Source organism: Periplaneta americana, chromosome 2, assembly GCF_040183065.1.
Source record: "Periplaneta americana isolate PAMFEO1 chromosome 2, P.americana_PAMFEO1_priV1, whole genome shotgun sequence".
In the NCBI taxonomy this organism is placed as follows: domain Eukaryota; kingdom Metazoa; phylum Arthropoda; class Insecta; order Blattodea; family Blattidae; genus Periplaneta; species Periplaneta americana.
The window spans coordinates 69,859,162-69,885,151 of NC_091118.1; the positions used below are offsets into that span (position 1 = coordinate 69,859,162).

Here is a 25,990-nt window from a genome sequence, read left to right on the forward strand (position 1 = left end):
TGCGAGTCTTCTTGGTGACACAAATCGTGGTGAGAATGGAAACTAAGGTGATCCATCTCCAACCCATTTCTTCAATTCTATAAAACGCTTTCACAGTCATTAATTTGTTACGAAAGTAATCATCTCTCCTGTAAAACTTGGTTTCTTGGACTTAGTGTATTTTCAAACGTGGTTATTCAATTTTGTTTTCGATGATTTAACCCTAATTTAGTACGATATTCTTAGCAGATAACAAAGTCATAATACTCGCAGATTCACAAAAGTTGCAGCAAGCATTACAGTGTTTTACACATACCAATTTTCTTTATTGTACAAGATACATTAATGGAGGAAAAAAGTGTTGGATATTTCCACAATTTTACTGCTGTAAGCTGTACCTACCCCCTTAAGGCAACAGAATTAATAAATACAAAAATTGACAAGTACAATTAAAATTACATTAACGAAAATAGTATACAGTGATGACAAATCAATCTATATTCAGAAATTTTAAATAAAATGATAATTTTCTTCGGAAAACGTATTATGTGTCTTTCACGTGTTAAACTTTATATTACCTTGTTAACATGTTTCGGCCTGCTATTGGCCATCTTCCGAACTGGTTGTTGCTGTCTTGGCGCCTTTTGTTTTGTTTCCTGTGGGGGTGTGTTTGTGTAGTATAATGTGGAGTCAAAGAGTGTATGTGTTCCAGAGTGATATAGTGTTAAAAGTTTTGTAATCAAGATGGATAATTTTCTTATAATAAACACATAAACATGAGCTGCCCTCCTATAACGCTACTTTCCTCTCGAAGGAAGTCAGAATTATAATCTTGCGGTTTGCATTTAAGATTAAGTTTATTTATGACACAGAAAACCGAGAGTAATAATAATAATACTGAAGTTACGTTTTAGGTTATTAATTTATCCTTGGAACAGGTTATTGTGTTCGATGGTATTGGCTTGCATTCTGCTTGCAACTGATAGGCATGATGTAAGCATGACTCATGCAGGTCAGGTTACCATCAGGTGAGCCTTCAATATTGTTTCGTTGACATAAAACAAGAGACAGAGATATAAATACGTATGCATGCAATATAAACATATGCTATCGGAAATCTGTGTCATCACATAATGAATTATGAAGAAGCTTGAAAGACCTTGAGCTGTTTAATTTGTTTTGTATCGCTTGAATTAAAAAAAATACTATATTCGTTACACAAACATAGCGTTTCATAACATTTTCTTATAGCTCTTTCGAAATCGCGATTTTGAGGTCAACAACCTCGATTTTTTTTTTAATTTATTCTCTATAATTAAAGACTTACAAATAGAACCTATATTCTTGAAAAGTAACCACTAGAAAGTAGTATTAGTAATTGAAGGGTTAGCTGGAAGAAGGGCGTAATTCGAATTACGGTGTTTATCCGTAAAATGGCTATATGCGTTCTTTGGCGGTGTTTCTACTAACCACCACAATGTTATGCCTCTACTCCCAATAGATTACAATAGAGAGGTATTATTGAATTGCGTCCGTCTTCCATCTCACTACTGTGGTTCGAGGACCGGCGAAGGTAACTGCAAGGGTGTTCGCGTTGTCTGACGAATGTTCTGATCTATCCTATCTTTCGCCTAAGGGAAGCGAATATAACATTTCTGATGTTGAAAGTATCCGTGAAAATGAATTATATACGGAAAAGTAGAAAACGGAAACGGTTGAACAAACTATGAAACAATAATCTAGTAAACGACGACGAAATTACGGCAAAGCTTACACAAGCAGGTCAGGAAAAATGGTGAAAGAAATACAGTATTTCTATTTATTTTTGTCAATGGCGAATGAATATAAGGTACTTATAAATATAGGCGTATGCAGTGCTATAAAATGTTAGATCCAGGCTAGCAGTCAGTCATTTAGGAACGACCATATTTTTGACAGGTTAGCAGCAAAACATTTAAGCCAGTTGCTGCCAGAATAAATATGAGATGTCTACAGAGGAACAAGCCATTTTCTATTGATGATTTTGAGAAACTGGAATCAAAAACCAACAGACTACATTTCTCATGGGATATTTGGAGAGGAGGACCATTAAGCAACGTCAGACAACTGTAAAACCACAGTACCGAGAATGTTCTTGGGTATACTGTATCTTGACTGAGAAGAATTTTTATGCAAGTCCTTTATTCTGTCATTGTTTACAATATCTAAGAAACGACTGATAACTGTACAAAATATAGTGAAACTAGATGATACTGTAATGACAGATATGAGAGGCAAACACTCCAATAGGCCTCACAAGATTCTAGATGTTGTTTATGTTAGGTTATTAGATCACATAAAGTGGTATAGTGTTTGTAAGCCTATATTCTAGGTACGTTCAGTTTAAAAAATGATAACGTGAAATAAGTGGGATTAATTACTTTGAATGCTGTGATAAAAATTTAGTAAACGAACATATATATATATATATATATATATATATATATATATATATATATATATATATATATATATATTGTAGAACATACATTGTAATTATCTTCATTATTTTAGTACCTATATACCTACATTTAGCCTTTCCTATAGAAATATTAGAAATATAGAACAGTTAACAGTATTGCATTATTTTCAGCCCTCTTGTATGGAAGAAGGACGTAATTTAAAAAATTGAATGCTTCGTTCTCGTACAATATTTAAACATTAACCATGGAACTCATTGTAATCACAAGAGAACGTATTACCCTACAATATATATCAATAGTGTCATATTCCAGCAAGAGATGCGCGGTACAGATAGTTTTTGTTAATTATCTCAAAACTATGTTTTCTGAGTTACGCTCTTCTTCCATCTAAGCCCTCAATTAATTACGTACCGTTTACTGCTCTGCTGTTGCGACGACCACGTAACCTATTACTGTTACTATTGAATATGACCTTCTTAACTGTGGGTGCTGATTATGATGAACATCACTCAGATAAACATTCCAGTAGTTAGGTTATTACTCTGCCGAAAACATGGAAATCAATTGATTCTTATTTTAATAAAAAATGACTATTAATAATTCCTTAATCTAGCACGACGTACATAAACTTTTCACTTATTAAGCACGAAAGCAGTGAACAGCAACTGATGAAGTCTGTTTATTTGTTAACAAATAATAACCTATCGCTATTGTAGGAAGCATTCATATCACTTACTTCCCCTCTGCCGTTTCATCCTGCGCTCCACTCCTGGGTAACAAACTACTGCTACTACTATTACTACTATTATAGGCTTACAACTCCACTACCACTACTACTACTACTACTACTACTACTACTACTACTACTACTACTACTACTACTACTACTACTACTACTACCTGCTGCTGATTACTGTAATTCATTATACAACATTTTAAAAGTATTGTAATGCTCCACAAATGGATTTCAAGATTTTCAAAGACGTGAACATTGTCAGCAGAAATACATTTTTTAGTTGGTTATTTGTCGACGCTGTATCAGACTATTAGGTTATTTAGCGTCGATGGAAGTGGTATAGCAAGGTGAGAACGAGAATTCTCCATAGATAACCTGACATTCGCCTAATGGTTGGGGAAAACTTCGGGAAAAACCTAACCAGGTAAACAGCCCAAGCGGGATTCGAACCCACGCTCGATCGCAGCTCCAGTCAGCAGACAAGCGTCTCTGCCGATTGAGCTACGCCAGTGACGAAATGCACTGTTGAAAAGTGGTTTTTGGCGTGAGAATGATAAAAAATATATATCAGGCGGTAGCACGTTTATTTGTTGATCCCTGAGCTGCGCTCGGACATGGGTTCGATATCCACTTGGGCTGATTACCTTATTGGGTTTTCCCCAGCCTTAAGGCAAATATCAGATAATCTATAATGAATCCGCGGTCTCATCTCTCCAGATACCATCTCGGTATCTTAGTGATAGTGATATTTATTATAGCTCATAGACAAAAAAGTACATACATATAATCATTGAAACTTTATATTACATACTTTATAATTTACACATAGATATACAATTTTTAATATAATTTCTAAACTTAACTATTTAATCTAAGATGTTTTATCTTGCACTTGCGATTAGTTTTATGCAAGACACAGCTCATTTTAGTTGATACAATTAGTCTTTGTTCACTTGCCTAATTTGTACTTCACGTTTCAATCTGCAATGCCATCTCGCTATCACAAATTCCAGCTTGGTGTTAAACGCTGGTGGATGACAGCCAAAGATAAAAGCTTATGGAGAAAGATCCTGAAGGAAGCCGCCATGGCTCGACCCGAATTTTAGAGCTACAGATGATGATGATGATGATGATGATGATCATCATCATCATCATCATCATCATCATAATCATAATCACAGATTCCATCGACACTAAATAACCTAGTAGTAGTTTGTAAAGCGTCGTTAAGTAACCAACTAGAAAAATTGACAATGGAACATTGGTTTCAAAGAATTTGATGTAAATGCATCTTCAATTAAAATTATTTTTAGACATACTGACTTTCTATACATAGGACTATACAATATACTTACTTACGGCTTTTAAGGAACTCGGAGGTTCATTGTCGCCCTCACATAAGTCCGCCATCGGTCCCTATACTGAGCAAGATTAATCAGTCTCTACTAGAGATAAACAACAATCGAGAAAACGAGACTAACAGCGCCCGCAAAGCTGAAAACCCTCACGACAATGTTGTATTACGTCGCGTCCTTGACGTAAAGACTGGTTGTGAGTCTTCAGAGACTCGATATTGATCATCCCCCGAAGTCAGCAGTTTATACCTGACTGAACTTTTATCTACTTTGGCAACTTATGTATGTATAAACAGTCAAGTAGCCTATTTGAAACATCATCTCTACCTTTCAGTGTATAATAATCCGTTCCCCAGTCTTTATTTAATTATTAGGTCCTTATTAAAAGGCTAGGAATTTTCTTTTCATATGTTTAAGATCAAGTGTGCAATCTCAAGTAAGAATATATTAATGTTATATTTTATGTTTCTTAGAAATGCAAATTTATTTGAGATTTTTTTTTATTTATATAACCATAGGTAATATCATATAATAGAACTAGAACATTTTGATGACTAAGATACTGTTCTGTTTTGTCTTTTTGTCTCATTTAAACATTTATAACGTTATTTATTTCAATGATGTATGTTATTCAAAGTTACGAAATCCTTCCACGCCGACCAAATGCTATTTCGAGAATGACGAGCGAGACTCGAAGCGCACGAGAATGACGAGCCGAGACTTGAAAGACAAATGCAGCGAACACAGCGAGCGAGAGCGGCTGTTAGTTTTGTTCATCTCTAGTCTCTACCATCATATCCCACCTCCCTCAAATACATTTTAATATTATCCTCCCATCTACATCTCGGCCTGCTCAAAGGTCTTTTTCCCCTCCGGCCTCCCAACCAACACTCTCTATGTGCATTTCTGGATTCGCTATATACAGTAATATACTACCGTTATGGTGCAATTTCTTAGCAAGAACAGTTTGTGTAAAGAACTCTATAATAACACTAGATCACACATTGTTTTTCTCGTTGACAGAACTTCCCTCGGAGAAGATCATTCGAAACGCTGAAGAGAGAGTTCGAGCTGTCGGATTGCCTGGAATACGTGAAGGCCGGCGTTGAAGCCATCATCGAGGACCAGGTGACGCATCGGTTCGAGGCCGAAGAACTCAAGGTGGGCAGTTTCACTTCATCATACTTGCATATTACTACATTTTATATTTTTCTTCACCCTCCCCCCGCCGTTTCCTCTTATTTTGACTCTTTCCTAATATTTATTCTTTTCTTTCAGCTTCTCTATTTTTAGTTTCTACTGACCTTATTCATTCCCTTTCCTGCATTTTTTATTCCATTTTCCTTTTTCTATCTTAGTTCTTTCTTTTCTTCCCATCATTACGTGGAGGTTCCTCTTCCATTCTAGTAACTGTAAAACGGGCTAATCAAACGTTCTAAGGTAAGAACGAAGAAAATGAGAACTATAGTGAAATCTGTGTTTCATTGCTGATAACATATAACTTAATGGGCTTTCATGGCAACAACTTTTATCAGTTTCATTATGCTGTCATCTAGCGACTGCAGAAGAAGTCACGTTATAACTCTAATGGAATTGCATGGAGTAATAGCCCAGTCTAGTATATACAGTCACGAAGTTTGAGTTTATGAGGGCACTAGGAACAATAGACTGTGCAGGTACTATTTCGCATTGTCTGTAATGAGGCGATATTAGCGATCCTAGTGGTTAGCAACTGTCTATGGATCCATATTTACTACGTATTGAGCTTCGTGATTGTAAATACTAGACTGTGATAATAGATTGCAGCATGACTTCCACCTAGCGGTCGTTGCCAAAAAATACGTTTTTGACATTGGAGATCTTGGTGGTTGTTCTCTTTTATATGTTGCCAATTCATAACATAGGAATGACCAATCTGCTATATAGCCTAGTCGTGTGTGTGTGTGTGTGTGTGCGTGCGCGTGCGCGTGCGTGCGTGTTTTTTCTCTGTTCTGCCTCCCGTTTCTTTCCTTTCTTCTGCCTCCTTCCATGTCTTCCTCTATTCTGCCTCCCTGTTCTTTTCTCTCTTCTGCTTCCATTTCTTTTCTTTCTGCTGCTTCCCTTTTCTTTTTTTTCTCCTTTTTCCATTTCTTTTATTTCTCCTGCCTCCCTTTTTCTTTTCTTTCTGCTGCCTCCCTTTTCTTTTCTCTCTCCTGCTTATTTCTTCTGTTCTCTCTCCTACCTCTCTCTTCTTTTCTTTTTCTTGTCTCCCTTTTCTTTCCTATCTTTTGCCTCCAATTTCTTTCTTCTATTCTGCCTCTTTCTTCTTTTCTCTCACCTGTCTCCATTTTTCTCTCTCCTGCTTCCGTTTTTTCTCTTCTCTTCTGGCTCCTTTTCTTTTCTTTCTCCTGTTTGCCTTTTCTATTCTCTTTCTTCTTTCCTTTACGTTTTTTTCTTTCCTTCCATTCTTTTTTTCATTTCTACTTTATATTCTCTTTACTTTTTCATTTTTTTCTTTACCCTTCAACTTCTTTCCGTTTCCTTTTATTTGCTTTCTTATGCTTTTGTTTTAGTTTTTATTGTCGCTTTTGTTATCGTTTCCTTTCTGCTGTTGTTTCATTCTATTTTCGTTTTCTTTTCGCACATTTTCGTTTTCTTGTCCCTCTGGTTTTGTTTTACTTTAATTTTTTTTTCATTCTCGTTTTATCTTTTTCCTTTGAATTTTTTTTTTCGTTGTTGGTAACTCTATAGCTTTATGGTTGTGCTGACAGATGGAGTTACTTGTCAACAATGTGACGCTGAAACGTGTGTTCAGGTTACTGCGCAGCGACAGTCCTGATGTATTTTTATATTTGTGATGATTGCTTAATTAATATTAACCCGGCACACTCACAATCACACTCACATTCATACAAATTTCCAGACTCTAGACACCCAGGGAATTCCTCTTCTTCAAGAAAAATTCACCGAGAGCACAGCCCGGGAATCGAACCCGGGACCTCCTGATCCAGGATGCTGACCAACAGACCACAGAGGCAGTCTCTTTGAATTTTGTTTTCGCTGTTTTTTTTTTTTTTTTTTTTTTGCTTTTCTTCTGTTATTTCTTATCTTTGTCTTTTTTGTTCATTCTTCTTTGTTTTTTCTTTAGCTTTTTCTTTCGATTCTGATATTCCTCGTTTTTCTTATTATGTATTCCTTTTATCTTCTATTTTCATGTTTCTCTTCTTTATTTTCTTCTCTCTGTTTCTGTCGTGTTTTCTTCCTAGGTTTGAACGAAATTTACTCAATAATTCGAAAGTTATCAGTTCCTTTTACCCTGTATTTCCCCTTTTTCTTCTCTCTGTTTTATTTCTTCCTCGATTTGCACGTAATTGAGTCATTACAATTCGAAAGTTACCAATTTCTTTTAGCTTCTATTTTCCTTTCTTGTTTTTCTCCTCTACTTTCTCCTCTGGATTTATTTCTTCCCTTCTTCCTAGATTTGAATGTAATTGACCCAATACTAGTTAAAAATTATCTGATGTGCATATACAGAAACAAAGACTCTACTTTCCCCATTTGTATGGAAAAGTTGTGATTTAACGTAGCCTACTGTAACGCACCTCAGATTGTTTCAATGCAAGGCACTTGAGCTGTCGCTATAAATATCTTGGCGTAAGCCGTAAATGTTGTCTTCCTATGGAACACCCCCCCATTGTTCAGTCGAGAGTGTGAGAGACTGATAAAACAAATCAGAAGGTCAAGGAGAGGCCGTGCGCTGTTCCTTGAATGTTACATCACCCTGAGGAGTGATTTAGCGCAAGATGGAAAATTTTGCTCAAAGTCGCAGTGATGTGCTCCGCACACGTGTGATTCTTGGAAAATTGATTGCAGTGGCCAGGAGGCAGGACCTCGAACAATATGGACTACGTACTTTATCACATAACTTTTTGTATGTGTACAGTACTGATACAGTGTGTTTGTGTGTGTTTGTTTCTCTTATGTGTGTGTGTGTTTTTTTTTTTGCGCGCGATGTGTTTTGTATGTGTGCGCGTGCGTGTGTGTGTGTGTGTGTGTGTGTGTGTGCGTGCGTGTGCGTGCTCGTGTTTTTTGTCTTTTTGCACGCACGTGTATTTATGTCTATGTGCGCGGGCATACACAGCGTGAGGTGCATGAGGGAAACATATAAGTGATAACATAACATAGCTGTGAAAGTAAAGAGCCTTATAGTAGGGAAATAATTCTGACACATTGGATTTGTTAATATTAATTTATGGAACAGAAAATTGCAACTTAATACTTCATAGCACTTTTTATTTCCAATTTTATACATATTACTAGTCAGCAATGTAAGCAATGGAGAGGGAAAGGAATTGGCCACCCTACTTCATTATCTCCTGGTTTAGTTGCCTCATATGTGATGTCTTATGATGTCACTTATGAGGTTCAGGCTTCACAGGGAGCTACTGAAAGCCAGATTTGCATAATATATTCGTTATTGTTGGTACGTTAACAGAAAGTAACTCACACAGAATTTGTGTGCACTCAAAGTTGGGTTTCTGGCGCCTTGTCAGCCCATTTGAGTTGTGTGGATATAAAGGGAAAAATTGTGACTGTGTCGTGTATAGTTCCTGGGTAGCTCAGTCGGTAGAGCATTCGTGTGCTAACAGCATATTCCGAATCTCACCGGTCCGGTGGCATCAATGACGTCACGTTGCAGCGAAATAAGGAACAAAATTGCTGGAAGGATTGATGACTGTCATGGCGACTGTACAAGTTGTTGTCTGTGCTACGCTAGCAACATTTTGCGAAATTTTCGTACTCCCATCTCGTTCAAAGAAAAGATAGCATAAACAATTTATTTCTTGAACCAGTAGTAATAATGGGTCTGTTGACATGTTCGCTCATAAGCCATTAACATATTGTTTTTACGTTGTGCTCATTACAAACAATACAGCAGAACTAAAGCAGAACACACTGCCATGACACAACAGTGCACGATGTTATTCATCTGCTAATTCCCGCCCTATACAAGAACCAGTCAGATTCACTGATGGCGGCTGATGGAGACTGCCACCACCTCTGCAAGTTGATGGCACCAGTGCGACACTGGTGGAGCATCAATGACGTCATCAGTGGAATTCGGAACACCGTGATGCCATCGGATTGCTCACTGGTGAGATTCGGAATACGCTCTAAGTGAAGGGTCCCGAGATCGATATCCGGCCGTGGAACAATTTTTCCCTTGAAATTATTCAACTACTACTTTGTGAAATAGGCTGTAGTTGAACTCATGTGACTGAGTAATATTGGTTTATGTTGCAGTCATGGAATCTTCTGACGAGAACGAACCGTCACTATGAGTTCATCAGCTGGAGGTTGAGTTTCATCTGGATGGTTGGCTTCTTCATGCGCTACTGCTTTCTGCTACCCTTGAGAGTGCTCATCTGTTTCATTGGTGTAAGTGTCTTGTATTTAAGCCTTAGATTATGGGTCTATGAACCTTGTATTGGAACATGAGGCAGATGTTTCATTTTGTCAGAATTTTCATACTGTATTTTCCTGAAGTACAAACTCTTAATACAGAAAGAACTTAAGGGACAACATGCATGCCTTTTCTAGGCTGTACAGTGAGCAGCAAGCAGTTCGCCAGCTTTTGTGGATAACATTCTTACTGTGTCTTGGCACTGCAGTCTAGCAAGTGATGTTTTGCATGTTTATACAAGAAAATGGAGAGAATCTTATCAGAATTTCGGCTTAAACACACAATGCGTGGTTTTTTCTTATAAGTTGTTGCACCATGCATGTGACATACCATATATTACCATGTAATTCCTTCCCCTTTTTCCTGTAATTTTTGGCCGAAAAACACCAGAGAAGGAAACTATGCGAGTATATTTTCTGAAGGAGTGTGTAAAGTAGTCGAAGTGTTTATTAACATAAGTAATATCCGCTATTGTGGAGTAAAGGTAGCATGCCTGGCCGTGAAACGAGCGGACTTAGGTTCAAATCCTGATTGGGACAAGTTACCAAGGTTTTCCCTCCTCAACCACTTGAAGTAGGATTGCTGGGTAACTTTCAACATTGGACCTCGGACCTATTTCGCCTTCATTAATTTCAACTTCATGTATCGTCTTCAGTACGATAGTTTCAGGTTGACCAAAAGATCTAGTAGATCATCTGTCTGGGGATCGGGAAATTGCATAGATCCCGGAGACATAGGAGCTTTCACAGCAGACCAGGGAGCCACCAGTCTGTGTAGCTCCCTCGGGCAGATGGTGAATCACGGTGTCTACTGTGCTGCGATCTTCAGGTCAATATAGGATGCTGTAGGAAGTAGTACGTGATTTGCGAACAGATGTCATCAGTCTGAGGAGGCTTAGGAATATCAACAGGGAGAGACTGTCAGACCTGAATGCCGTAGCTGAATTGATAAAATGGCACCAAGCAGTGAATCACCTACTCACAGGAATGCAGTCCTAAGGACTTTGATAATTATCTCACATTAAGGAGGTCGGCACAATAAGCCTCAGATCTGTGGTGCAAGCCTTCCAGCTCCCCTCCTCAGAAAGGGATGGGGGGGATGTAGATAATAATTTGTTAATTCAATTTCATTATGGTTACAATGGTTATTAGAGGAGAAAAATTCGCTCCAGCGATGGGGATTGAGCCCGCATCCTTGGTTCTATGTACCAAGTGCTCTAACTGCTGAGCTACGCCGAAGTTCAATCTACAGCACCGGATCGAATCCTTCTCCTCCAGTGTTTTTCCCTTTGTGGTCTGACTCCAAGTTCGACATATATGTTGACATATATTAAGTCAACTGCCATTATACAAGGAGCACATTCAATTGAGTATAATGGCAGTTGACTTAATATATGTCAACATATATGTCGAACTTTGAATCAGGTTACAAAGGGAAAACCTCAACTAGTCGTTCTCTTGTGAACCAGGTCCTTGTCCTCTGATCATGCGCACTGCCTCCTTTATGGGCTTATAAAGTATCTGTGCGACTGTGCCTTAGACCATTATTTAGGGAAAGTATTAAAAGAATTGTACTATAGAAACTAAAATACTCTGCATTTTCGAATTGTAATTCTTGGTGGTTTAGTGTTTGCTGTGTTTACCATTTCTGAATTAGGCAGATTTTGGCTATGGGTGATGGATTTAGATGAAAAAAATTGCAGCTTCTCTTGGATGAGGAAATAAATCCATTAATTCAATGTAGTATAATTACCGCATGTGAAAGATCCCTTTGTTAATAAATAAAGACGAATGAAACTCACTCAAAATTGAATGCCTAGGCAGTCCATTATTTCATTCTTGACTTGGTAACAGATGATTCAGAGATCTTTGCTTAAATTTCCATTGGCCAGCTTGATAATATCTATAGACAACAAAGAATGGCAATCATCAAGATAATAGTCTTAAAAAAATTATGTTGAACACTTGTTTCTTCCAATATCATAGATTATCTCTGTTATTTGAAAGATAAGAAAGAATAATATCAATTAAGTTATATATTGTAATCTAATAGTATGTGAAATTGATTAAATTTGCTACAAAGTTCGTGTATACTTCTTTGTTCTCCAGAGCTCATATAAGAAATATGAATGATGCCATTCTCTTTTAATCTGGTTGTGAATCAATAGTTGTCTCCCCCACTTTATTATTAATTGTGTGCAGATGAATAGACACACATCTATTGCCACTGGAATGGAGGACTTCTTTTTCGTGGTGTAAATATGAAACTAAAGTATTGGGTGAATAGATTGTTGAGAAACCATGATATGGTGCCTGGCTCTCAGCAGAGCTGCTTGAAGACTCTGCTTACACGGTGAGCATGCTATCAGTAATATGTTGAGCAGTATTGGTATTTCGACACACCACAAACTGTTACTAAATATATGCAGTTTAGAGGAGATATTACCATTTTACCAGTTAGGTTATTACTGCTGTGGAGTAACAGCATATCTGACCATGAAACAAGTGGGCCCAGATTCAAATCATGGTTGGGACAAGTTGCCTGGTTGAGGTTTTTCCTGGGGTTTTCCCTCAATGCATTAGGAGCAAATGCTGGGTAACTTTCGGCATTGGATCCTGGACTCATTTCACTAGCATCATCACTAGATCTAGGACTTATATGCAGTAAGAGCAAAGAATGACGCCAAATATAGTTGAGTCGATGTGATGCCGGTTAAGAAGGTTTTAAGCCTGGTTGACAAGACTCGAAATGCAAGAAAAGTCACAAGGACTAGACAGTGCAGCTTTTAAACCCCCCGTTGTTTTGTAAGTGATGGTTAAGAGGATTAAAGACCCTTAGTGCTAACTAATGGAAGTACTGACTGACAAGAATGGCAAGTATAAGGAGTGGGGCATGGCTTGCATGTTTATAAACTATACAGACTAAAATTTTTAGTTTTTACTACATACGAATCCTAGCTCAGATCTTCACCTTCATCTCACTCGGACACTAGATAACCATAGAAGTTGATAAAGCGTCGTAAAATAGACTAGATAAAAAATTACAAGTGTTTAATTATCTTTAAGTACCTTTATCTCAGAAAATATTATAGATACCTCTGTGGAAATTTACTGCTGATTCTTTATTATCTTAGAAGTGCTGAGCTCTTGTTTAGAAAGAGTTGCTTAATCAACTATCCGAAGAAAGGTTGGACCCCACAAGTGACACCAACAAGACAACACTCATGAGGCATCTAGGCCAGGAGACAATGGGGAGAGTGGCCAGTTCCTTTCACCCTCTGTTGCATACATCACTGACTAGTTATACATTACGCTAATGAGACTTTAGATGTATACTAACAATAATTGTTCTTCCTCTGACACATATCGTCAAGTGAGATGTATTGTCTGATAATAGAATGCATATCAGCCAGAACCTCAATCAGAGGTATTAGAAACAGTGACTTTATGAAAATAATAAGTTATTATTAGGTCTAGGATTCTTAGGTAAACAAATATTTTATTTGAACTGTAATAGAAACTCGTAATTGTGTTTTAAGCTTTGGACAAGAACACCTGAGTATATATTTTAAATTTTATTTAACATAAAAACACATTTTGAATTTTTTAAATGTAAATACATATTTTCATATATTCACATAAAATACATAAAAATTAAGTTTTCATCAAATAATTTTCGACAAAAGTCCCATTTCAGATTAATCGTCACCCGAATGTTCAGTGCAGTTGCTTAGACACTGCCTATCTGTGGACCTGTGGAAATGCAGTCTGCTCTCTCACCACAAGCGATAAGTAAGAGCTGTCACCACTAAAAAATTGTACTGTAACTAACACACACAAACAATGATGTGTCATTTAGGAGTTTGTCTTGTAAGTTAACATAATGCTGATTCAGGAAGCGGTTATAATTTCATAAACGTCAGCTGCCTCTGTTTTCGTTTCCAGTCATAAACATGTCTCTAGGGAGTACATATTGTTTCTCAATGGCCAGGGCGCTCTTTTTCCAAGTACAAGGCAGTGTTCCGCGATAATCGTTAGTCATTTGTGATGGACAACTTGAGGATGAATCTCATTGTATACTGAAATTGTTCAGAAGTTGGCGAGACAGCATAATTTATACTGATGAGTACTGCATATTGTTTATATTCACACAAAATAATTGAAACATAATAAAATATTTTTCATTTTTTGTCACATATTTTCCCGATTTTTAGCACTCAAAAAATAAATATTTTCCCGACTTTTAGCACCTAAAAATCAGAGCCCTAGTTATTGTATTCTTTGTAACTGGAATTACAATTATACACAAACATTTTTTTTATCCAAATAACCTGAAACTAGAGCTCAGCAATCAATGTAAAATTTTCATGCTTATTTAGCATCGATGAAATTGGTGATAGCAAGATGAGGCCGAGGATTCGCCATAGATTACCTGACATTTGCCTTATGGTTGGGGAAAAACCTCTGAAAAAACCCAACCAGGTAATCATACCAAGCGGGAATCGAACCCGTGTCTGAGCACAACTCTAGATCAGCAGGAAAGCGCCTTAGCCAACTGAGCTACACTGGTGGTTCCCGGCTATCTTAGTTTCTGAGAAAAAGTTACATATGTTCTGAATTTTTAATTACCGAGAAATGAACAACAAAGTAAACAGTAGAAAAACTTGTATTTTCAAAAACACAGAATACTAAACTTATTTTGAAAATTCACATTAAAATCAGCTTTCAACAATGTCAATGTATGAAACATACATTCAGCTACAAAACGCACCAACCACAACTATTTTTGCCAAATAGCTTCAGAGATATTTATGCACTAGTTTAGGATGAGAATGTATTTTGTGTTTAATGCTGTCTATTTAACAACAAAGTTATTCTCTTTCTTTCTTCCCAATATTTTTTTTTCATTATGAGCTTACTGTAATCAGTCTCTTAAATGAACGCCATGTTTTCATGAATTGGCAACTACATTGTTCATTATCAACCTCCAAAATACTTGAAGGATCGCAGCTGTTGTTGGTCAACAGATTCACTGAACCCAGCTAGAAAGACTACTGAAGTATATCCACCGACTATATCTTCTGTACGCAACCCAAAAGATGCTCTTTCGCCGTGATAGGCTAGTGAAAAGTCCAGTTATGGACCATTTTAATACTGCTTTTTCTCAGTATTGATTAAACAGTCTCCAGAGTCTCGTCTGTAATAACAGGTTATACCACTGATAGGTGAGGATGGAATTTGTATAGGAGAGGTTATGAAATGCACTTCACACATAAAACTTATTGCGAAATTAAAAAAAAAAAAATACGCAGAAAATTCAATATAATTATTTGAGACCAAAAACCAAATTTTCATTTTTTTTTTTCTTCACAATTTGATCTCTCATCTCATCTTAAACATCATTTACAAACCCAAGTTAAGAAAGGGATGCTGAAGCTGTCTGCCTTCTGTTTCCAAACATTTCTTGCACTTATTTAAGAAGTGACACTTTATTCAGTGCACTTCTCCAGAAATGCAGGCAATGTTTTTCTGGATGTAATTTTTTCAGTTCTTGTAGGTTATGTAGATTATTCTTGTACATTTTGCCTTTTAGGGCTGTATTCATAGACATTCTTAGCGCAGGCTTCCAGTGGATGATCAGTGAACTAAAATTTTTCGTATTCATAAACCAGTGTTAGCGATATGTTATGATATGAATCCTGTACAAGTAACCAGTCGATAGCCGGTGCTAGTTTAGCATGCTTGTAGCGTAGGCTAGCGAAATGTCCATGAATAGCACTATTAGAGTTCTTCAGAGATGAAAGTCAAGGAAAGAGGAAAAACACTCTCCCTCTCCAATAGGATTCTGATACAGCACATTCAGCTGACTATTCTGTGGACTAACTTCATAAAGTTTTGAGGATAGAATGATCTGTAGGAATGTGTGGCCCCATTGATCTCCCAACTTAATCCCTTGTGACTTTTATTTCTAGGAAATGCTAAAAGACAAAGTGTACACAATCATCCACATACGAGTACTTTAGAAGAACTGAAAAAAATAGCATTCAGTTTTACTCTAATGATAATTATTATTATTCCTTTCCCTTTTGATCTCTTTTTTCTTTTCTTTCTGTCTTTATCTCTTCTGTTTCTCTTTTGTTTTTCTCACTCTATTTCCTTTTGTTCCTCATCTTATTCTTTTTATTTTCGTTTTGTCACTTAATTTTTTTTTTTGTATTCTTTCTTCTCTTTCTCATTCTTTTCTTAGCTCGTTGCTTTTCTTGTTCCTTTTAATTTTTTCCTAGTCTCACATTCTCTTTTTTGTTTTGTTTATTTTCCTATAATTTGTCTTCCGTCTTCCATTAGATTTCATTGTAATTAACACACTGCTGATCCAGAAATTGAGAAGAGAGGATGGTCTAGTAATTCCACAGTTTGTTGTTACCAAGAAAAGAACTTGATTCGTATTTTTTTTTAAACTTTGTCCACACTTTTGCGAAACTCTTGCAACTTGTTTTTATGACTTTAAAACTTTTGACCTTCAACCCGCAATTTGTGAAATCCTGGTACAAGAGTGCAAAACATTAGAACTGCAGCTTCTGTTCATATTTTTTGTATTCTGAGTCTTGAGCATTATTGCCGATTAATTTGTCATGTTATTTTGTATTGTATGCTAACATACCTGATTTTAGATTTCAGCAGAGTTCCAGCAATGGTAGAACTATGAAGACAATATTTCATATGTTGCAGTTCTGTTTATATATTTTATTTGCAGGGTTTCATGTTGTGTTGCAATTTACCTGTTTTAAATACTCCAGTAGAATCTTTGGACATTGTACTAGATTTTTTGTGAACTTAGGATTCTGATCTAATCTTTCGAAAAACACTGCAGAAAATTTTAAATAAATTTTTTACTTTACAACAAAAGTATACAATAGAACCTCGATTATCTGTCATAATAAAGTGGAGTGGAGGAATGGTTAATCGAAAAAGACGGATAATCCATTCTGATTATTCTTACCTTATTTTTATGTCCTTTTTAAAGAAGTCTGTCACTTTTTTTTCTGAACTACCAACAACTTTTTTTTTATGATTTCCGTTCCAGTTCTCCGAAATAAGACAATGTCTGGAAATGAAGAGTCATCTTTTTGCTCCAAATATCTCATTAGTGCTTGAGCTGATTCAGTGTAGTGGAACACACAATTCAGGCACTATCTCTTCTTCCCCTTCACCATCGTCTTTGTCACATTTGTAGCCACACACACACAGTGTCAGCAGTAATGTCATTTTTTATTTCATGTCTGGAAAAAGCCAAGTTTGTATCCAGCCCAGAGTTTCCAGATAAAAGAATCGAAACCGTCATACTAACTTTTGAAAATTGTCGTACTTCAGCATACAATTGTCGTATATTTCTCAACTTCCTAATGTATTTCTAGTCCACCGCTGTGTAATAATGTTTAGCATATCTGACTGAAACAAGCGGGCCGGCATGTCATTACACAGTTGATAAATAATCGCAAAATAAACCTATATATATATAACCTATTTGTCGAACAAACAAGGAAGTTAATAAAATTAAACTCGTATTCCTTTGATATAACCGCGTCGTATACCTGAAACCTATAGCTCAAGATGACAATATTATATGTATGTATGTATGTATATGTGTGTGTGTGTGTGTGTGTATGTCTACCAATAAATTTTATTTCGAATTAAAAATGCAACTAATTATTGAATAATTTCAAGGGCTGGGTATCGATCCTGGGACCCTTCGCGTAGTACATGAATGCTCTACCGACTGAGCTACCCCAGGAACTATACACGACACTTCCTTTTATGTCCACACAACTCAGATGGGCTGCCAAGACGCCATATCCCAACTTTGAGTGCACATGAATTCTGTGTGACTTAAATTGTGGCTTCCTATTAACGTACCTCCAGTAACGAAATATATTATACAAATTTGGCTTTCAGGTGGTAGCTCCCTGTAAAGCAGGTTTGAATAATTTCGTGTATAGTTTCTGGGGTAGCTCAGTCGGGAGAGCATTCGTGCGCTAAGTGAAGGGTCCCGAGATCAATACCCTGCCCCGGAACAATTTTTCCTTGAAATTATTCAAATCTGATTTACAGGGAGCTACTACCTGAAAGACAGATTTGTATGCTACTAATTATTGTTCACATCCACAATGACATTCAGGATTGAAACACAAATCACCACCCATTTCTTTATCATCAACACTGTCATCGCCATAAGACGTGCACGATGACATTTGTTAGAAACAACTTTGTTATATTTTAAAGTCAGCAGAAATTTGATCTTTGGCCGGCGCGGCAGCAGATAGCCCTATTCTTGTATCAATAAATGCGGCGGCTGAAAATTATATCAACTTAATTTATCTACAGTTCACTCAAACCTGACACGTATGCAGCACTTTTGGACTTCTTAATGCTACTGCAGTACTGTTTAATTGATACTTGTAAAAGACTTCCTTTGTCGAACAAACAAAGAAGTTAATAAAATTAAACCTATATTAAGTGTTCGCGTAGGCTTCTGCGGCTGGTGTACATGGTGTGTGGATAAGCTTCAGGGTTCTACCGCTTGTCTTGGTGTTATTGGCTGACATTTCGACCGCTGTGTTGTGGCCATCTTCAGAGCAGTTGAGCCAACAACTGCTCTGAAGATGGCCACAACACAGCGGTCGAAACGTCAGCCAATAACTCCAAGACAACGCGGTAGAAGCCCTGAAGCTTATCCACACACCATAAACCTATATTACTTTAGTATAACTGTGCCATATACGTGAAACTCAAGATGATAAATTATGACTTCCATGGCAAGTATAGTTTCCAGATTTTAAAAGCATTCCCCTCCCTCTTGAAAGCATGTTTCTTTCATATTAGTCCAGGACATAATAAATTAAGAAAACTTATCTAAAAGGGACGAATTTTAATTATAAACCAACATTATAAGTTCCCAATTATTTTTTCTCTTCAGTGAAATAGTCTTACAAAATTGCATACAACATACAGCTCAGTCGTACCTCGTACAATTAGTCAAAATAGTCGTATTCTTCATCCACATCAAAGAAAAGGTCATTTTTATCTTTCATTAATAAACTTCCAACTGCCGTCATTCTCTTCAAACCCTTGAAATTTGTCTGAAAGTTCCCCAAAGTCAAGATTATACACATTTCGATTTTGAAGTCCTGGACATGACTAGTGCCGTATTTACTGTTAAGTAATAACCTCGGACGGAGTCTCTTGCTAGATCCTTTATACTCAAGAGAGCAGATCGAATTTCAGCTGGGCTCTTGTGATTAATCTGGGTGGGACAAAGTGGTAAGACCACCGGATAATCCGATGATCATTTAATCGAGTGATGGATAATCGAGGTACTACTGTATACATATTTTGTTGCTTATAATTTGAATAACTTTCGATACTAGGCATTTATCTGTATCTAAAATGTTGCTTTGTCTTCTTTATGTTTTGCCACGTATGTAATTAAAATTTAAAGGCAATATTTAACATTTTGAAGTATTTATCCAAACAGCATTTGTGTATCTTTTTTTTATTTAAGATGTTTATAAATATTTATAATGTTCCTTCTCCTTTTTCTCTGTCTTCTTCGTTCTTCATCTTTTCTCAATTTTCCTTCTTTCTTCTTCTTCTTTTCTTTTCACTTCCTCCTCTCACTTTCTACTCCTCCAGTTTCTCATCTTTATTACATTGTTTAAGTGTTATGTGTTTTGTTTTATATGTATTAAAACTCCGAAGTTTGAACTGGAGCATCTAACTACACTGTATTAGTAAGTACCTCGTGGTGAATTTGAGATTGTTACTTCAGACATGTTGGATTGTGGTGGCGAGCCTTGTGGTGGGCACGGTGCCCGATGGGTGTGTGAAGCGTTGGATGCACAAGCATGCATATCTGATAACATTCCGCATTCTGGCTCGCTCGCTGTCTGGTATCATCAAGGTGCACAACAAGCAGTACCAGCCAACATCGAGTGGGGTGTGTGTCGCGAACCATACCTCGCCCATCGACATAGTGATGTTGTCCACAGAGAACTGCTTCTCGCTGGTGAGTCAGCGGTGACTGTGTTGTCGGGTGCTGGGTTGTGCTGTCACTATAGTTGTGTCGTCTTTTTTTCAGCTGGTGATTTGGAAGCATCATTAATTAATTTATTAACTCTGTGTTTGTGACGTATCGTACTTGTTATAGTCATTATGTTCTGTAGGTTAACAATTGTGTATTTACAGATATGGATTCTGTGGTTGGGATATGGTCAGGTGGTTTAACATTCTTTTTCCATTCTAACATGTTAAATAACATGGGACTTACCCTGGAATTTTCCAAACGTATTTTCCAATTATGTCACCAGCATATGAGGTAGTTTCATGATGTTATACTGGTATTTACTGAGTTTATGCTTGAAGTTATTTTGAGTAAAGTACTTTTCATGAACGCTGGCCCAGTTCTCAACCAAGACGATGTTACAACAATTCGGCAACAACTAGAATCGTGAGAAAAGTTGTAGTAATTGTGTGAACTATAAAATAAAAAAAACGCACACTTCTAAACATAGAACTGCTGCCTGGTGCTAAAAGAATTGAAATAGATTGTTGTTATGTAGTCAACTGTCCGAAAACAGATTTGAACCTCATAAGTAACATCAATAAGACGTAACTCATGAGGAAACTAAACCAGGAGAGACAGGGGTAGGATGGCCTGTTCCTTTCTCCCTCCATAAATTGTATTTCTCATTTAATTTCTCTTTTTCTAACAATAAAAATAAAACAAAAACTACAAAAATCTGAATCACAGAAACATCATAATATCACTGTCAAACCTAGCTCTATTTCCACTACACACTGAAGCGAATTTCCATGCTTGTGCATACCTTCAGTTGGGCTCTGTACTCTCATTTTCGTTCGGCTTCTGACATATGTAGTCTTTTCTGAATTCTTGTACCTTCGGTCACCCCTTTTAGTGCATTTTGTTGGTCGCGATATTTTCCTCCAAATTTTTTGGCCATGTTTGAAATTTTCACCACTACTCTCACAAACTGGGTCTCGTATTTAACTCGCAGATAAATGGCATTTATATCCTCTGTAGTGTTGTATTTAAGCTACAGAATGAGGTACTGCTCACTTCTGTATCTCAAGTCACACTGACACAATCAGCCCTGAATCGCACCACGGCATCATAACTGCTATTTTCATCACGCCTCTTTCACCTCATCAGTGCAAATTTCTTCAGTAAACTTTGGTTATTTATACGTCAATAAATTCGTTGATATTTTACATCAGTATTTAAAACCTAATGATACTTTCCATATAATTTCAGAATTCTTAGACGTTAGTCAGTAAAATACGAGCAGTTTGTTGTAATTCTCCAGCTTATAGGCACCTCCCTTTGCATGGTATGTTCAGGTCTCGAAATATATATATTTTTTTCCAGGTTTATTTACTGCAGTGGAAATATGCAAAGAAAATCCCTCCTATGTGACAAGACTCCAGTGCTCCTGTCTCTTGAATTAACATTTACATGTCGTTGTCCAGTAGCAGGGCTTATGTGTAGTGGGGCAATGCTTGGGTCATTGTTGGATTGCTTGCAGGTGATGTGGCTGACAGTTTGTACGGGCATAGTGGGCTATGTGCCCGAGGGGGCGTTCAAGCGCTGGCTGAACAACCACGTTTCGATCATGTGTTTCGGCGTGCTGTCGAGCGCCCTCTCGGCCGTTATCACGTACCATAACCCAGAGAACCGGCCTAAGTGTGGTATCTGTGTCGCCAACCACACTTCACCCATTGATGTTCTAGTCCTTGCCTGCGACAACTGCTATGCCCTGGTATGTTGAGTGATGAAATGCATGGGCATTCCTAGTGAAATGACACTTAATAGATCTCACTCAGTCTTCTTTGACTGGTGAAGACAGTTGTAGCCTAATGCAGAAATTTCAAACTTTTTTAAAATCATGATTCATGACACCCATCTTTTGAAACATTCATTAGAAATTAATATCGAAAGCGATTTCCTTTAATTTAATGTTTGTTCTTGGTGATTTTCATACAACTTATCAAGTACTGCCATGGTGGCTTAGTGCTTGCGCACTGGGTTTATAAGCCAGGTAGCCTGGGCTCAAATTCTGTTCAATCTACTCTGAATTCATAACTTCTGTTGGGAAAGCCTGTAGTCCAAGCAGTACAGGTTTTCTCTAGATACTCCGAAGACATCCCAACAGATCATCATCATCATCATCGTCATCGTCATCGTCATCATAATCATCATCATAATATCAGAATAATCAGAAACATGGAAATAAATATATAAATTTGTAATTTGACTTAAATAGAAAAAAAAAATATATTAACCCTTAAATTGGCAAAACTTCATTTCTCACACTAGTTTATTAAACCTTGTCGGACTGTAAAGAAAACAACTATTGCAATGTCCATATTTTATATGTTAAGATTTATTTTAGGTCACATAACTTTTTACGACCACAATATTCATATACAGAACAATTCAAGACAAGCAGTGAAGATTACAAACAAAGTACACAATATAATAATTACAATGAATCTAGAGGTAAAAAAAAAAAAATAAATAAAGAAACAAAAAAGAGTAGGCCTATATGAACAGTATAAATTTTACAATCAAATCATATTGTACAATATTGTAGTATTGTGAAATTTTAATTTTCCTACCAATTTTTTTTTCTATTGTTCTATTAAATTTAAAATTATAGCATATATCCTATTAACCTGTTGTATCCTATAGGATACTTTGTCAATTTAAGGGTTAAAAATGCGTATAACATCGTTTACCACACTCGAAATTTAAAAATTAATAAAATACAATGAAAATTAACTTCATTCACCATTTACTTATAAGGAGAAACTTTTCTCTTGGAAATATTTTCTGTAAACTTTAGTTAATATTATTAACTTGAGAACATTTGTCAATTACTTATATTTGACATAATCTTAAGATGAAATAACCTAACATTAGTATTTATGCAACCAAAAATTCTCTATTAAGTATAATTGAAGATTAATTTGATATCTTAATCTGAGATCAATTGTTTATATAACTGGTCCTTAGTGTTAGCTTACGTACGAGTGCATACAAACCAAGGAATGTCCATGCAATACCTGTACCGGTATAGTCTAAAATTTATCTCTTGGTTCTGGAAGTACTGGTATTTGTGGTGAGGAAAATATGTTTTGTACCCGAGTGTGAAGTGGTTAGTAATAGTAGTGGTAATAATAGTAGTAAAGGTAAAGGTATCCACGTAACATGCCATGAAGGCACTTGGGGGGGCATGGAGGTAGAGCCCCATGCTTTCCATGACCTCGGCACTAGAATGAGGTGGTGTGGTCGGCACCACGCTCTGACCGCCTTTTACCCCCGGGAAAGTATATATTTATTTAACCTGGTAGAAATAAGGCCATCAGGCATTTTCTTCCCCTCTACCATGGGATTACAACTACAATATGAAGAATACAATTACAATTAATATTAAATTTACAATAATAATAATAATAATAATAATAATTTTAGTTCTTTATTTAATGACGCTGTATCAACTACTAGGTTATCTAGCGTCAATGAGATTGGTGATAGTGAAATGGTATTTGGCGAGATGAGGCCGTGGATTCGCCATAGATTACCTGGCATTCACCTTACGGTTGGGAAAAACCTCGAAAAAAACCCAAAAAACCCAACCAGGTAATCAGCTCAAGCGGGGATCGAACCCGTACCCGAGCGCAACTTCAGACCAGCAGGAAAGGACCTTAACCGACTGAGCCACACTGGTGGCTTAATAATAATAATAATAATAATAATAATAATACTTCTTTGTGTTTTGTAGTATGTACTGATATTAAAACTTGTATAAAGTTGTTATATTGGAAGTATTGTCAGGAAGTAGTATTTACTTTGGGATGCAGAACTGCAATTGAGACTGTGTCGGGTGTAGTTCCTGGGTAGCTCAGTCGGTAGAGCATAGATGTGCTAAGCCAAAGGTCCCGGGATTGATACCTGGCCCTGGAACAATTTTTTCCTTGAAATTATTAAAGTTAAAATGTGCATTCGTAAGTTTTGTCACAGATATCCAAAATCTGCTGTATGAATCGATCCAGATGTTCGCGCATGACGTAATAAGGGTTCTGTGTTGGACGAAGATTAGTGATTATCTCAGGAAGTTGGTGTCTCAGTGCAGAGAGCATAAAACATTTTACTTTCCAACCATACTGTATTCGAGTGATTTGCAGATCACTGCCAGCAGGTTTCACTGCAAGGACTAGATTCTGCAATTGGAAAATTCAAGAAGTTCATGACGCTATAATTGATCCAAATTTGTTTTTGTCATGGAATGTAGTTTCACTTAAATGGTCATGTTAATCAACAAAACAGAAAATTCACATAACTATGTTCAGAATGACACTATGATGTAGAAATGGAAGTGTAGCATGCTGCGAGTGCTTGCAGGGTAATTTGTCCGATTTTTAAATTATCCTGTAAATTCTGAAAGATAAGTAAGATTTTTTTTTAACCATTCTTCCTGAAGAGAACTAAAGGAAAATGAAAACACAAGTTATTTTCAGCAAGATAACAGCATATACAGTCCATAATTGGATAATTCACGAAACTCAGACGAATTTAAAACTGAAATTTAAAATTTCGTGCAATCCATCAGTACACAAGAAATTTATTTTCTAAATGTGGAGCCTTTATTCAAGCAGAAGGTTGCCAGTTATCATTTTGAACATTTTATGTGATTTCATTAAATCCCAAAATTATTTTCTTTTTCTTTATTATTATTATTATTATTATTATTATTATTATTATTATTTTTTATTTTTTATTTATTTATTTATTTATTCAAATGCAGTGGGACTTGACAGTTTGTCATTGTCCATAAGTACAGATAAATCATCAGCAACACAATAAAAATTAATTAGGTAATAGAATTATTGGTATTCATTTCTTTTGTGCTGTGATAGACTACTTAGCCGAAATATTTAGTTTCCAGGGTACATCACGTGAATGTGAGTCTATCTTTGTACTACATTTATTATTATTATTATTATTATTATTATTATTATTATTATTATTATTATTATTATTATTATTATTATTATAAATAAAATATAAAACTATTGTAAGGTAGAAACCAATTAAAAAATAACAAGAGAAAGTGACATAAGAAAACAAACTCAAGACCTCATGCATGCTAATTTGTGATGTTGGTCACTTGTCTTAGTTTGCTGATTTAATGAAGGTGCTATTTGAACCTGTTTGATTTTCACAACAGTTAATAAATTGTCAACAATTATATTACAGACCAATTCAGATACAGTACTTTTCAAAAGTTTAGAAAACCCCCTGTAAAGCTAAAAAGTTTACAAAATCAATAGAAATAGTTGTTTGATAAAGCTTGCGGCTGTAATAAGTGATAGATGATTTCAAAATAAACGTTTTGAGACCTAGTTTAACTCTGTAGCTGCTACCATTTTTTTGTTTTTGGAAATGTAGTATTTTTCAAGTTTAAGTTAGTTGTTACCAAGTTGCTGAATTTTGGACAGAGCACAGCTTTACCAATACTGGGCAGGGAGAGTGAGTTGAAAATAGGCGACCATGAGGTTTGTACATTGCAGTCGTGCTTACAGAAGAAAAACTTGATCAAATAAGAGCTTCCTTGGAACATAGTCCTTGAAAATCATATTTCTGCATTTGGTGTGCATCTTCAAGATGAATATATGACAACCAGTTAATATCTTATCATTGCACAACACTATTGTACTCCCTAATGAAATCTCACTGACGACTGTAGTATACAACCAATGAAATCTGACTCATAACTGATTGCAGATTGGAAGTGCACTGCACTTTCATGAAAAGGAATGCCAGTGATTACATTAGGCTTGAGCTGCTGGCTGACTGAATAATGTTTTGGAACTTTTAAAACTTCCTGGACTGTAGTAATGCTAAAAGTTGGCAGTTTTCGATCTTGGTTTGTTTAAAT

General features: G+C 36.3%; 1 protein-coding gene across 5 annotated transcripts in view; it reads left to right on the top strand.

The window, feature by feature from the left end:
* The window catches only part of Gpat4 (Glycerol-3-phosphate acyltransferase 4), a 191,081-nt gene that overhangs the window by 145,075 nt on the left and 20,016 nt on the right, over window positions 1-25,990 (top strand). For 2 of the 5 annotated variants that reach the window (XM_069817939.1, XM_069817941.1), the window contains 3 exons: window positions 5,556-5,693; window positions 9,816-9,950; window positions 19,801-20,037. In XM_069817939.1, coding sequence (XP_069674040.1) covers window positions 5,556-5,693; window positions 9,816-9,950; window positions 19,801-20,037 — 510 coding nt within the window. Of the gene's footprint in view, window positions 1-5,555; window positions 5,694-9,815; window positions 9,951-19,800; window positions 20,038-21,574; window positions 21,809-25,990 lie in introns of all 5 variants that reach the window. The other 3 variants (XM_069817940.1, XM_069817942.1, XM_069817943.1) reach the window with 2 other exon arrangements.